General features: G+C 42.5%; 1 protein-coding gene across 2 annotated transcripts in view; it reads right to left on the bottom strand.

Annotated features, from left to right (window-relative positions):
• The window catches only part of PAMR1 (peptidase domain containing associated with muscle regeneration 1), a 58,435-nt gene that overhangs the window by 19,496 nt on the left and 23,547 nt on the right, over positions 1 to 15,392 (bottom strand). For both annotated transcript variants that reach the window (XM_049825886.1, XM_049825887.1), the window contains exons 5-6: positions 14,068 to 14,285; positions 9,992 to 10,099 (exon numbers count right to left, since the gene is read on the bottom strand). In XM_049825886.1, coding sequence (XP_049681843.1) covers positions 9,992 to 10,099; positions 14,068 to 14,285 — 326 coding nt within the window. The remainder of the gene's footprint in view (positions 1 to 9,991; positions 10,100 to 14,067; positions 14,286 to 15,392) is intronic.

Below are 15,392 nucleotides of genomic sequence, written 5' to 3'. Positions count from 1 at the left end.
TCAATTCACAGTGATGGTACTCACACTCAGGAAACAGCCTGGCATCTTCTGATGCTGCTCTCAAGATCAACTCTGAGCTCAAGCTCTCCTGAATAAATGGTAGCAAACACTGCAGGATCCACCATAAGGACGTTAACCTTCTTGCCACCACCTCCGTGAACCTCCCACCTCTCCCGCACTGGAGAGCGCTGCTACTGGAAGGCCACACACTGACAAGCAGCCCAGCTGTTCTCCTTCAGCCCCTGGCAAGAGCTGGATGTGCACGAGAGCCAGAGAGGCTTGATGGCATTAGCTTTGCTATGTGATCATCATTCTTCCCCACAGCAGGAACAGACTGCTGGGAGGTGAACCACTTTGGAGGACAGGTAGTCTTGGTCAGGACTTCCTGAAGAAAATGCTTTCCAGGGGTGGTGTGTGTTTACACGGGTCATGTCTGAGGGGGGCTGGTGATGTCTAGCATGCTTGCCTGTCTTCTTTGTTGCCCCTCAGAACTTTTACTTTTTGGAGCTGACAGGCTCTGCATTGAGGTGAAAAAAGAGTGTGGTTGCAACTTTTAAAACCAGAAATTAGAAGGGGGTGAACAAGAAAAAGCCAAGAATGCTAGGGATTGGGTTGAAAGTTATTTTTTTTAAAGCAAGACTCTCAAAGCAGAGAACAAATACATGCAAACACTGCAGCAGATCCTGTACGGGAAAGGGCAAGGAAACCACTGTGATAAAAAGGTGGTCACAGTGATGACAGTGTTTTCTGGAATAAGGAGGCTCTTGGACCTTGGAGAACAAGAAATGCTCTGAACAGCTACAGCCATACACCCAAGCAGCGCTGCTCTACTTGATCATGCCTGTTACCACAGACTCAGCAATGAGTGGGTGAGGCTTTAGGGGAGGGTCTCAGAGGGACCTCCAACCTCTATGTTATCACAGGCACTTCTAGCTGGCAAGGCTAAGATACTAACAGCCAGCTCCACAAAGGTGCCCATGTCATGGTTATTTCAGTAGCTAAAAGAGCAAATAGGTGCCTAAATGTCACTTAGGCACTCACTTTCAGTATCAAATACAAGTCCTGGAGGGGTAACAAGGATTATTCCCCAAAAGTGCTCCCCCCCCCCCCCCCTTCCCCCCTTCATTGCAGTAGCTTCCATTCAGGCTACTAGCAAGGGAGGATTTTGGATAAACTATTTCTGCCCTCACTCACTTGTGTTTCAACAGAGAGGAAACTCTCCACCCTCCTTTGTGCCTCTCGTGATGCCCAAAGACACATTCTCCCAGCTCCATGCCCAGCTCCAGCCAAGCTCAGGCAGAAATGCTGGGACAGACAATTCACCACAAAGATTTTTAGCCTTAATTTATCCCCCATGAAAAAGTCCTGGAAGTTCAAATCTCCTCTCATTGTTGCATTTTGCCAGTCCTCACATTAATCCTGGAAATGTTAAAGGAAATCATAACAAGAGCAGCTGATCGATCAGCCAACCCCAAGTACCAGAGATAGTAGACTTCCAGTCCTGTTCTCTGGGCCTCTTTGCTTTTGCAGTGGTTCCACCAGCTAGGAATAATTACACAAAACTATGACATAATCCCTACTGAAATCCAAATCTTTTCATTCCCTTCCAGCCAATTGGAACTCACCCTTGATGTTTTCCAGCTCCCTGCTTCTGTGAATGAGACTGTATCCATGTGAAAATATGCTTGGATCACCCACTGTGATTTATTCATCTGGAGGCAATTTGGAGGTTGTTGCTTACAATTAGCCACTTGATCTTTATCAGCATTGTTCTTAGCCCTTAGAAAGCTGTGTCTCTGGATACAACCTTTCTGGTACTTGGATGGCCTATTTAATTACACAACTGGACCTGTTTGTGCATGGGATACTGGAGTGAGTGAAATCCTAATGATCCTCAACATTCACTTTCTCTATCAGTGGCAAGAACTAATATTTAGAATAAGTTCCCCAGTGTGTCCCTTGGAAAACATCACAATATCACACTGCAGAGGAGAGCACTATCTGCTCAAGGGGAAGATTGTAGGGCAACAGAGAAGCTGATATGCTCATTATTATACCAAATTATGAAGGAGAGTAAATCATCTTGAGGTGTTTAATTTTGGAGATGTCAGCTTTCCAGCTAAACAGGGACAAGCCCAGGCAATGCTGGATGAGAAAGACAGTCTAAAGAAATGCATATTGCTTTGAAACAATGTTTGTGAATGTGCATTAACTGTAACAGGAAAACACCATTTAATGATACAGATTCACCCTAGCATAGCTGACAGAATAGCTTATTCAGCCTTTTGCAGGGATCTGAGCTGGATTTCAGACAGAAGGGAAGATCTGGCATTGCCTGTTTAAGAAAAAGAGATAGAAATTACCAAGTGTTGAGATGAGAGTGTAGGGAAAAAGAAAATGAAGGGAACTAAAAAGCAGGAGAGTACTAAGGAAGTAGCAGGGCAATTTGGTTGGCTGTGAAATGCAGTTTCTGAGTTCTTGAAGAAACCAAAGAGGAGTATGGGAGCCATAAGAAAGAGCAAGTGCAGGGATACTGCCTGGTTGGTTGTGTCATCATTCCTATCACCTGGGGCCATTCTGCCTTGGCAGTGTTTTGTATCAGCTGCAAACAGCCTGCAAGACAGTGAAATCATGCCCATGAGTGCAACAAAGGGAAGTGTGTAAGGTAGCTTGCCTCAGAGATGCTTGAGTATAAAATCCTCAAGGAGGAATGAAGCCTTTGAATGAACTTTGCGGGGGGGGGGGGGGGGGGGAGAATGAAACTGTCAGCATTTAAGAATACTGGTTATTACAGCAAACTTTCAAAGTAGCTTTAAGGTTACCCCAAAGCACTGCAAGAACATGCAGTCTGTATGCTTGCACCCAAGAAGCTACGAACAGTGTATCAGTAGTCTTCAGAGAGGACAAGGAGTGGTTAGAGGCAGAGACCCCAAATCTACAAGCTACTCCAGGCCCTTCTCATTTTTCTAGCTCCAAAGAAATCAAAAGATACATCACCCACCTCCCCGGCTAGGAGGCAGAAGACATCTCCATCAGCAACTTACAACTGTATACCAGCCCCCTGCCGTCTGTGACCTTTGCAAAAGGTGGGGGTGAGCCTAAAGTGTGCCAGTGGAGCAGACTATGTTTTTGGCCTGCGTGCAGTTATTCTGTGCTGAAGAGCTGATTTATGCCATCCATTAGAGCAGATCTGTCAGGAAGACTTAGTCTCTTAAGTGATTAAGTGATGAAATGACAGGTAGAAGTATCTTTGTCCCATCTAAGAGTACCTGGAATGTAGATTGGTCCAACCTGTCCTCCTGCAATATTGATTCATCCTTCTACATGGCAAGTCATACCAGGGAGACTGCTGTGGATGGTTTTATCTCTAAGGAATGTTAGCAGACTGAGGAAAAACCTCAGGATTGTTCTGGGGCGGGGCAAGTGGAGATTCCCTATGAATCCATTTAATGTGGTTTAGAAATACACCTCTTTTCCTATGGCAAGCCTATCCTTGGATGGATTACGTTAACAAAGAGACAATTTCTGATTTATTTAGATGATAGCAATGCCTGGGGCTATGCTCTGGGCAGAATACTATGGGGTTTTACCAGACACATTTCACTTTCTGAAAAACTAAAAAAACCTGTCTAGTTAATAGACACTGAGAAAATAACAAAGGGACAAGAGGAAAATAACAAAGGGACAAGAGGAGTTGTCAATGAAGCAGACAGATGCCCTGTCTCTTTCAGCCTTGCTGTCAGCTACATTTACTCACTGGAGCTTCAAAACACTATTTCAGCCTTGCTGTCAGCTACATTTACTCACTGGAGTTTCAAAACACTATAAAAATATTATGAGATCAAACACTGCTAAACGGTATGAGCAACTTCCTCCCAGAGACTGCATGACTTGCCCAATCCAACAGTCATATTGACAGAGCTGAAGGAAAGAGCAGTCCTAGGGACTAGTTCTCTGCCAGCTGATTCACAAGCAGCAATTGTTTGGTGATTGATTCAGATGTTTGTAGCAATTTCCATCCTCAACCATCAACCTCATTTTTCTCTTAGTTGTTTCTGTCCTCCTATGGGTGCATCTTGGCTGTTTGTGTAACAGCAGCTGAACAGCTTTAGTTTATCACTCGGTGAATTAAGACAACCCAAAATTGATATCAGGTTACCTTAAAACACCCAGACATAAAGTTTGGTGGTTTGGCAGTTGCTGTGTGAACAGTTCCAGCATCCTTCTAACCAAGGGAGAAACCTTCAGGAAACACTTGAAGTGAAAACTGGGAGCAGAAGTTGCTACCTCCTTCTCGGGACAAGCCCTTCAAAATCACACACTAGGCACTAAACAATACACACCTTGCCCTCGTAAACAATGATTCTCCTGGAAAGGAGTATACTGTGGAGCAGTAAGGGGGAGCAAGGATAACATCCTAGCAAACATCTAGCCAGCATCACAATGTTCTTCTGACCAGCTCAGGAGAACAAAAGAGGGCATTATCCCACCAGAACTGCACTCTGAAGGTGACTTATTAAAAACCTCTCTGAGGACTGCAGTACTATTATCTTACCTGGCTTTGCAGAGAAATGTGGGTCAATGAAGCATCCTGTATGACTGCACTGGCCATGTCTTCACTGCAGGATTATCTCACCCTCTCTGAACTAACTGTCCTTTTGAACAGTCTTGCCCATAAAGAGCTGTTTAACCAAGAAATAGTGCTCAAGGCACAAGTAGTAATACTATGTTGCCTCTCAGAGGGAGTCCCAAGAAGGTTTTGGAGAAGCTCTGAGAGCTTCCTGCCTGTGTTCACACTACAGGGTTACTGTATCAGGCTAAAGGATGGTGCTGGATTAAGCTTTAGCCTGTAACCTCTAATGGGTCTGCAAAACCTGAGAACTGCCACATTCCAGTTAAAGGTTTTTGCTAGTGTGTGGGTCTCAAGGCAGGTGAACCCTTGGATTATGATAGTGAAAAAAGGCCACTAGCCTTTACTTCTTAGCAGCTCCAGGTATATATGTGCTTCGGCAGCAGCAGGAGTTGGGTTCTTACTTCTCACCCTATACATGCAAGCTTATAGGGAGGATAGTAGAAATGTGACGGAGAAAGAGTGGCATTAATCTCATCTGTTTGACACAGACACCAAAAAAGACACCTTTACGCAAGTGGGGAAGAACTCTGTCCCTTTAAAAAACCTGTAATTAGCTATTTTCCACTGGAAAAAATAAGCAAAACTCAACAAACAACAACAGCAGGGCTAAAAGTAGGGAAATTAAGAGTCCTATGTCTTTTTGGAACATTTTCCCTAACCAGAATAGGACTGATTTCCAGGCCAGAGTGGCAAGAAAGGGCTCAGGGGCATTTGGTTATACCTGAAGTTCTCTACTGTAATCATGCAGCATAGGTATGGTCTAACACATGTGGGCTGCAAATGGCTCAATACATACTTGTGCTTATAGATGGTGATTATGGCACTTCTTGAAACCTATTCCTGAGAATCTTTCTGACAAAATTTTAAAAAACTCCAAGCATTCCCTTAGAAGACTCTGCATTACATGTCCATGGTTAGGCAAGAAAACTAGGTTTAATGTCAGAACCTTTACCCAGTGCCTCATCTTAGACTCTGCTGGGATTAAAACTCTGTCTAGCCTATGCCAAGCACTAACAGCTGGGCTCATTTCTTCCACAGCAGAACAAGGCAGGGGGTGGGAGAGTGTTAATGCTTTCTCCCTATCTTAAATATCAGTCAGTCAGTCTGTTAACGGTGAGGGGATCCCTAAGAACCAGCCCAAGTTACAGTTGTATGGGGCCAAGAAGGATGGAAGGGGATTATATCAGCAGTGGGGAAGGGCCTGAAAGCTATATTCAGAGGTCTGTTGGAACATAATAAGGCCAGCCCTAGCAACATCAAAGGCTACAGCAAGGAGTTAGTTTATGCAGTTTAATCAGTCCCTTCATTAGGATGCAGAACAACCCTCTTCTTCTTGGCAGACAGGAGCGAGAAACAGAATAAAAATGGAAATCAAATCTGAGCCCTGAATTCCCCATTCAGCACAAGTTCCTCTTATTTGCGTAGGAACTCTAGTTCGCCTGGCTTTGTTTGAAATAAAGGTAACAGGAAATTTCAGGGCAGGATGAGGTCAAGGTCTCTTGCTTTGGGGCCAGCAAGCCCTGGGAGGACTCCTGAGTCAGAACACCCTGTCCTAGGAGGAGGACAAGCAGAGGGGGAGAGCATTTGCCATGGGGTACCAGCAGTACCGTCTCTACAGCTGCATCTTCAGCAGGCAAACTCAACACTGGGACTTTGGAAAAGACCTTTCTTCGTTTGAGTTGAACAAGTAGTTGTCATGCTGTACAGAGTCATTGACAGTCTGATACTTGAGTGGATGCTTTTTAGCATGCAGAGCACCAGGATGAGGCCACTAGTCAGTTATTTTTTTCCATAATGTGCATCTTTTGGGGAAGTTGCTGCTCTGTTTCAGGGTATTGCAGGCTAAAAGAACAAGATGATCTGGTTTTGTTTTTTTCTTTTAATGCCTCTGACTGCAGGATTATTTGCATTAAAATCCACAAAGGTCAGACAGAAAAGCCCATGTTTGACCTCAGTCATGTCAGCATGGCTAAGGGGTCACTGGGAGGGATATGCAGGAATACTACAAACTCAGTTTAAGATCAGAGAGAAACCCAAGTATTTAAAATAGGAATTAGTTTTCTCTACTTACTGTATCATCATAACAAAGCATGCTTATGTGTAAGAAAGTATTTGTTGCTGGTCTCTAGGACTTGTCTTTATTGTGTTTTAGGGCAGAATAAAGAAGGAAAGATCTCATTCTATTGGTCAGCATTTGTTTTACAATTTTATATAGATTATTTTTAAGAGTCTCTGGAGTGAAATCAGACATATTTAGATAAAATATTTCTTGCCCTGAAACAGGACTGATTGAAATACTACCAGCTGTTAGAAAGATACATGCTTGCATTTCACTTCGTGCTGTTGAAGCCTTTAAATCACTATATTAGCCCCTCAAATTGTAAACAAAAAGACAATTTCCTGGCTGCCATAGTAGAAGAGAAAAGAGACTGCTAGTTATACACAACCTGTGCCTTTAATTATTTTATTGATATCGCAAATTGTAAGTGACAGAGCAATTAGGGTTGAATAGTACCCCGGGAAAGCAGCTTGACCAATGTTGATCATGCTGTTAAATAGATGGAATTTAGTTTAACAGAGGAAAAATAGGTTCCTTGTGGTTTATCTCATTAGGTTGATTTCTGTAATTCCAGTAGTGATTCCCACATCTTTAAAACTAAACTTGGTAACAGACAAAAAGAAACAGCTGCACTGGGATGGTAAGGGACTTAGAGATTTCTGATTCTGTCATGAAAAGTCCATTGCTGAATTTGTTTAATTTGGCCTTAACTTATTCCCCAATGAGATAATCCCTCAGTCTACTTTCCTCTGAAGTATGACCCTTGGATTTCTTTAAAACCCTCATACCTCTCTGGATACCTTCTGTTGCACCACCTCAAATCTTCTATATGCTTTTAACATTAAGGGGCTCTAATTTTCTTCTCTCTTATACCTATTTTTCATCAACATAAATCCATTGACTTTAATGGGATTGCACCTGACTTCCTCCAAGAAAACCAGACCTAAAGAATCAGCCTCATAGTGTCCAAAGTCATATTCAATATTCCAAAATGGAACATTTTATGATTGTTTTCTGCAGAAGTAAATTCATTTCCCTTGGCTCCACCTCACAAGACAGCACCATTGCTGCAAGACCTAACAGACAGAAAGATTCTGAGCATGACACAATCTCCCTTTAACATTTAAACTGCAATGCTGTTCAGGAAACTACATGACTAATTTGTAAAGAATTACAGCCACAGATATTTTTTCCAGTTCTTCCTTTTGCTCTTAAAAAACAAATCAAACTTTAATTTTCTGCCTTTTTCCCCCTATACACTGGAAAATACTTAGGATATGTTTTGGCAAAACTGAAGGAAATATCTTAAGAAAAAGCTTCTTTGAAGAGAGAGAGAACAGAGACTTGCTATGACGTTTTCCCAGTGTGAGGTTTGCTACTCACATAGAAGAAAAAAAGTCAAGCTTTATGTTATGGAAGGCAGCAATATAGGTGCTGGAAAAAATACTTCCTAGCATAAGCAAAAGGCAAGCATACAGCTGCAAACATCATAAAGTAACAATATTTTATCCACCTAACCCGTTCCTTCACAAATCAAACTACAGGATTTCTGTCAAGTTAAAAAACTTACTGTATATATTTTTAAGTGTCTCGTCCCTTTTATTCTGTTACTACCTATACCCTTAATTGTTTACAATAAGACAGAAATCTCTTCCTAGTGTTTATCCACTAACTCCTCTGTTTGCTCTGTGTGTTGCATGGGTGAGGTTTCTACACTGGAATTACAAAAGAAAACTAGTAGAAGAATGTGAGCTTCATTTCTTGCCTTGACTGTAGTGTAAGGCCTGCCAAAACTATGGTTGAGGTTTGCTGGAAATGTAATTAATTTGAAATTTAGGTTGGTTCTAAACCAGACAGGAATCTTTCCCTTTTTTTTAACTCTCTCCTCAAGACAAGAATGGAACTAATCTCACTGAGCAGTTGCAATGAGCTTGGGAGTTTCCAGTCCCTAAGTGACCTGACAAACAACTACTCACAGGAAAGAGGCTGTCAGCAGAAGAGCCAGCCGCATTAGCCCTGAGGTCAGGAACCCTCAATTTTCAGCAAGCCCTTCCCCACAGAAAACATACCAGGAATCTACGCAATCTGGCAGAATGTGGCATGCTGTTCAGCACCAAAACCTTTTCAGGCTTATAGAAAATGTAAAACTACCTCTCATGTGGTCTGCCAGAAGAAAAGTCAAGTCTTCTGAGCTACTTCTGGATCTGTAGAAATCGAAAGGTCTTTTATCTCAAAATCACCCCTGCAAGGAGGTACCATGTCACTATGATTTAACTCCCCTGATGAAGTAAAACCAATTCCAGGAGAGAAATCCACTCCTGACAATGGCACATGTGGGGAAAAGATTTTGAAGTAGTTTGGTGTATATTGGCTGCTCTGACATAGAACTGAAAAAAACTCTGGAAACAGGCAAGGCATTGTGTGCCTTATGGCTGAAGTAATGCCACAGCAGGGCACAGTAAGCCATGCTTTCTGTCTTGGGCCAAATATGATCCCAAGTGGATTTCACTAGTATCACTGAAATCCTCCAGAGTCAGCTGGAGCTCTAGCTCAGTGACTTTAAATATTGCACAATGCTCTTTTCAGCTAGTAGAGATGATACAGCCTTTATCGTAGCATATATTCCACCATTCTTACTCCTTCTTGCTCTTTCAAGCCCTGTTAGATGAAGACATTTGCTCAAGCATGAAGAATTAAATCACTAGGACAGACAATTGATTTGAACTCATTTGAACCCAGTTATTTTACAATTCACTTGGCAGGACAAAACCAGGTATATGACTATACGTACAGTGAGGACCACCAACACAGATATGGACAGAATTGGCCCTTTTTCATTTGTTTTGATCCCAAGTCTCTGTCATTCATGGTGCCAGAACCCTACCTTTCAGATGGCTGTGAGGGAAGACAAACCTCCTAGGACTGGCTCTGGCTAGAGCATCAAGCGCAGAGCTTAGCTGGCGTATGTACTTTGAGAAGAGCTGATCCACACAGTGAAAAATAGCAGGCAGGAATATGTCTGTCTGATAAGGCTAGTTCATTACAAGATTCCTTGTGTACTGTCTCCCAGCCCCAATTCTATTTTACCTTTTTACACATAGATATAAAGCTCCAGAACTATTTAGTAGTAATCTGCATAAACTGCAAGCAACATGCCTTAAAAAATGCCACAAGAAGATGAGTGCATTCTCTGGCACGGGGACAGACCTAACCTACATATCAATGACACTCCTAACAATTAATGGGCTGCATCAGTGACAACCCGGGAGGCTGGTCATACACACAGTGCCTGTACTCACAGTTTTCACAGCGATTCCCTGTATAGCCAGCCAGACAGGCACATTTGTAGGTACCACTTTTGTCTAGAATGCACGTTCCATCATGAAGACATGGAGATGAAGAACAAGCTATAAAAGAAAAGCAAAAACGTTCATGGTTTCTCATAAGATGGGCATCCTATCTATTTTTTCTCATGATGGTTGTGTCTTGGGGTAAATTACACATGCTGGTTAAAAGTTAGGAAGACACAATAAAGGGCCTAATGCATGTCAAAAAGTCTTCTGCTCTTCTTTCTTACTTGCTGGAGAGGGGATCTTACAGGGATGGGCAGTTCTTTTCCCAGCATTCATCACTTACTCTTACCATTTTCCTTCAACTGTAGTCAAGTGGTGAGAAAGGTTTCTGGGAGAAAAATAATTTACAGCAAGTTCCAACAGTCTTTAGAGCTTAGCCTAAATTAAAGTTTAATATCAGCCTACATTTCTCCTGCCATTTATCCCAGAGTTTAGGGATAAGTTCTGGGATCCATGGTTCTGGTGGGTTTTTTGGGTCTTGGATTTGTCATCCCAGACTTTGGGAGTTGCTTTGCCCCTGAAGACTACTTCTTTGGTGTTGGGATCAGGAAGCTCTGAATGGTCACAATGACCCTAAGTCTGCCGGGGAAGCTCTTGCACACCACAAATCTACCAGTGATACACATCAAACTGTACATATTAGCATAAATTAATATCAGAATGTGTAATTGCGCAATTTAATATCAGCAAATTTCACTGTGCAATAACATACATGCTTTTTTCTGTGCCTAGTCTAAGGGGAGATGAGTGAGAAGAACAATTTACTCTCAAAAATACAAAGAAATAATTTCCACTTAGATTATTTTCCAAACTGAGTATGGGGTTTAGCAGACAGAAAGTAGAGCCAAAAATCTCAAGATTTAGCTCCAGTTTAAGATTCAAGTAACTCCAACACCTGAGGAGTTCAGGATCTGATGCTCTGCTTCAAGTCCATCTTAACAAAACAAGACACTGCAGCAAAGTTCACATCTGGATCCATACCAGAAGTTGAGTTCAGTCCTTCCACACTAAATACACTGATTACTTTGGTTATAACAGAAATATGTATCTTTGTACCAGCTGTTGAATGTTGCAACCACAAGCAATCCACCCTGAGGGACCTATGGTGAGGTTGTGAACTATTACATTTAAAGCATTCTCTCTGCTGCAGTCCAGAATGACATATATCAGAATCAGCAGTTTTCCTTGCAAAGACTTCACTTGAAGCATAATCTTTCAGTCTCTTATATCCAGATGGCAAGAGGCAAGAAATATATAGATGCCACATATGGATTTCTCTGGAGGTTTCATGTGGTGATGGAACAGCAATTCATACATAGCTGGGCAATGAGTATCTTCCAGGTCTCACTGAAGACTAAGGTCTGACTAAGGACAGTAACATATTCGTTAAAAGGAATGTATATGTGGCAATTGTACTGTATCCAACTAACATAAAATATCACTGAGAAAGGGAAGGAGAAGCAGAAGAGCCTGTACAGACTGATATTTTGTACTCACTGGTTTGAAACCAGTGAACTTTCAGCTTTGTCCTTGCCCCAGCTTTGTCTCATGATTCTGTAAAAGTATGTCAAGTGAACAAGGTTAAGTGCCAGATACTGTCCTTGAAAATGCCTGATACTCAAGAGCACTACATATTTTTCTTTTTTTTTAAAAGAGTCTTGATTTCCTGGCTTCAGTCAAGCAACATGGGACAGTACTACAAAAGGTTAAAGCCCCTCTGTTGTGTCACAGATCACTAGCTTGGGGGGACAGAAAGTAAAGCATTATTGAAATTCAATAACAGGCTTTCATCTAACTAGATCCAGCATATCCAGATCCCTAAGAGACCCTGATGCCTCCCCATCTGGCCTCCCATCCTTCTCATCTGAAGTCTGTTGAGTAAATTCTAGTCACTCATGCCAGTTACTGGTTCCCATTTGACACTTGGCATGAGATGGAACCTAACGCCTGCTTCCAGACCAGACAGCGCAGCAGGCTGTGTGGTTTCATCCTTTAATAACTACACATGCAGTGACCTTTCCTAAAGGGGAATTAGGCTTTGCAGCTTATATTGTATCAATCAAAACCTTTCTGGCAGTTGAACCAGTGACCTCTGTGCAGTCAGTGCCACTGCTTCAGCAAGCTGTGACTTATAAGCCAGCACAGAGCTCAGAGGAAAGGAAGACAGAAAGGGAAGGAATTCAGTTCTGACAGCACAAGATGCTTCTTCAGTCCTCTCCATTACACCACTAAGGTGCTGGGGACATCAGATCACCTCCATGGCCTGGTCCACATCCTGTAAGCACAAGTGCTGTTGCTCTCACCTGCAGCACAGGGAATTGCTCTAGCAAGTCCCATGCAATCTGTTCCAGAGACCTTGGCTTTTCCACAGTGCTGTGCACAGAGGGAAATTTCAGGGGAAATGCTTCAGTTTGTAATGTGCTGCCAGAGCTTCCGATCCTGTGCTGCCCCTGCTTTCAATTGTACGCTGCCCCATGCACACCATATTCTTCTCCTAAACTGTCCTGCTGGCCAGGTTAATGCTTCACATAAAAAGACACTAGGAGTGTTTTAAAAGCCTTTCACTGCAGCTACACATTAGGCCAGAACAGCTTCATAATAAAGTGCACAATAAGACCTCCTCACAAACTCTAAGAAGCCCTTTGCAACGTGCTCTGTGTGGATTACCACACTTGCAACCACCCAGCCTCAGAATAATTACCACTAAAAATGGGGCGGAAATAAAGTGCTCAACAGTATTTGAATACCAAGTGTTCCCTGCTGGGCAGAGAAAACAGAATCAATTCAGCTTGCACCATATGGAAAATGTTAGTTCCCTGAGTGTAGGCAGCCCTTATGCAACATAGCCCACACCACATTAATTTGTTCTATATCACCTCTCCTGCTGTAAGCCCAGGCGAAACATCAATAGCTAACTGCTCCTGCTATGTTACTAACAGGTACTAAACGTAACATTCGAAGAACAAGGCAGGCTAAGAAAAGGCATAGGCACTGCCTCTAGCAGTATGCACATTTCAGATTGCTAGTTACACCCCTGATCATTGTTAACAGCTGATCCACTGTAGGTTTGTGTATTTATATAAGGATTATATAAAATAACTAAACTTCCTGACCCAGGTATACCCCTGCATGACCTCATGAAATGCAGGTCACCAGGGTGTGCGGAAGGCAAGTTTTGGTGAGTCATAGATCCTGCAGGGTTTATCTATGGCAAAGCAGCGCACTCTGATTAGCCTTCTGTGCCAGGAGTACTGTGGATAGATTTGACCAAAATTCCCTACATAGCTAAACAAGGAAGATCCAGGAAGAGCGTAGAGGCTGCTTCAAACGCAATGGCAAAACGAGGAGCCAGCTACATTTTCAATGTTATTTTGCAGCCAGAAAGAAACAACGGAAAGCAGTGTGGGGGACTCAAGCACTGAGTATTAACAAAAACACAGGAATTCTGGAGCCCTGCTTCTGTCATTCATAACACTGAGTTCATCACAGAATGGGAAATGCCTCTTTTTTTTCTTGAAGAAAATAATCTGTCCTTTGTACACACTTTTTTTTTTAAACCCTAATAGTATGACTCATAAGCCAACACAAGAGTCATGTCAGGGCATTTTCACTGAGCTAATTATGAGGCTTTGCATTAGGTTTTTGCTAATTGAGACAGTGACTCTGCTCCTGCACACAGCATTGAGCAATTCTGTAATTGCAGATACACATGCCCCTTCCTCTATTTCCTTCTGTGCTCTTAGTTCTCAGATTTAAACAGAAAAGTCTCACAAAATAGCAGTTTTTTCTGTGCTGGCTGATGTGCTTATTCCTCACACAGGTAGAAGGAATTCAGTCTTTGTTAGAAGAGCCTCACATTCACATGACATCTGACGGCTTTTGAATCTTCCCTGCACTGATGTTGTGTAAGTTGCTGTTGGCAACACAGCATGAAAGCTTTTAATGAGGCAAAACAGGGAGAGACATTAGTGAAATTGAATTAATGAGAATGAGTGGCATGTTCCACTTTTGGGTTATTTTACCTGTAATTTCTTCAAAGACAGCATAAAATCCATCAAAGTTCTTGGATCCATCGGACTGGAAGAGGACATGGAGTGAAGACCCAGTGCTTCGGATGGGAGGTGGCCTCTCATTTCCACAGAATTTCTTAATTATTCGGCTGTCCAAATTGTCCCCATCACGGACCTCCACGTAGTCATACTGGCACATGTAGTCAAACTCCACGCTCAGCATGGAGAATCTTGGGGAACAAGGACACACAGTCAGACTGCATACTCTCACCTGTGCACCCTGACTGATTTATTTGGATGTTTAGTTATGTTACTGCTTCCCCCCCTCAATGGATCAAGAATTCCCTAATCGCATGAAGTCCCCCTCACTTCATCTCAATATTTGCACCAAGATCCTTGGAAGCGAGGTCAAATCTACATAGCTGCTCCAGAGAGTATTTAAGTGGCAGAACAGTGAAGTCTAAATTGAAGTCATACAGTCTGTTCACATGCATCAGGTCCCTTACTACATTACAATGTTAGAACTTTCATCTGGGATCAGACACTGTAGGGGGCATATTTCTATCATGGCTGTTTGCTAAAAATTGTTCTATTTCCCCTAAATAAAGTTCTAAATACTAAAAGTAACAGCATCAAAGACCAAGGCTCAAAAGCTATTTACATTGTGACGTTCAGAAGTCAGCAATTAGGGGTACAAGGAAAGCTTGAGGATGTAACAGAAGCAGAAATAGGCAGAGAAAGGGAATCTGAAACACTACAGCATGTTTTGCATTAGAAAGCAAAATGGTAGTAAACCCCCAATGTCTGGCATTTGCCCTTCTTTTGAGGGCAGAAATAAGGGACAGGAGTTAGTGCAGAAGGGAAATATTTAATGACTTTTCCCACACTGTCTGTCTTTCCTAGCTTTGATCCAGCCACTGCACAAGGCTCTTGTTCTTTAACAGCAACGTTATATGCTGCTGTTTGAATTCAGTGGGGCACAGAGCCAAAGCATCCCACCAGAATATGAATGAGAAGCAGAGTGAGAAACACCAAGTGCCTCTGGAGAATGAGCAATGGCCAGGGGTGCTGGGCCCAGCCTTGGTACAGCAGATAAGATTGAGAAGATCTGGGCCTGGGAGAGGCCATGCTACTAACTGTTCAGCAGAACATTCTATAAATGAAACTTGTCTACTCAATCTTCCTGAGAACTCCTAATGCCGCAGATATGTGTATTTAGGATTAGGCTAAATCTCCCACATTGCCTATTCCAGTGTGGGCCTAGTGATTCACAAAGACTGCATTTTCACACCAAAGGGATGAGACAAATTTTGGATCTGCTGCTGGATCTCATAGTC

Source organism: Accipiter gentilis, chromosome 22, assembly GCF_929443795.1.
Source record: "Accipiter gentilis chromosome 22, bAccGen1.1, whole genome shotgun sequence".
Classification (NCBI taxonomy): domain Eukaryota; kingdom Metazoa; phylum Chordata; class Aves; order Accipitriformes; family Accipitridae; genus Astur; species Astur gentilis.
This window is presented reverse-complemented; position numbering and strand designations above follow the sequence as displayed.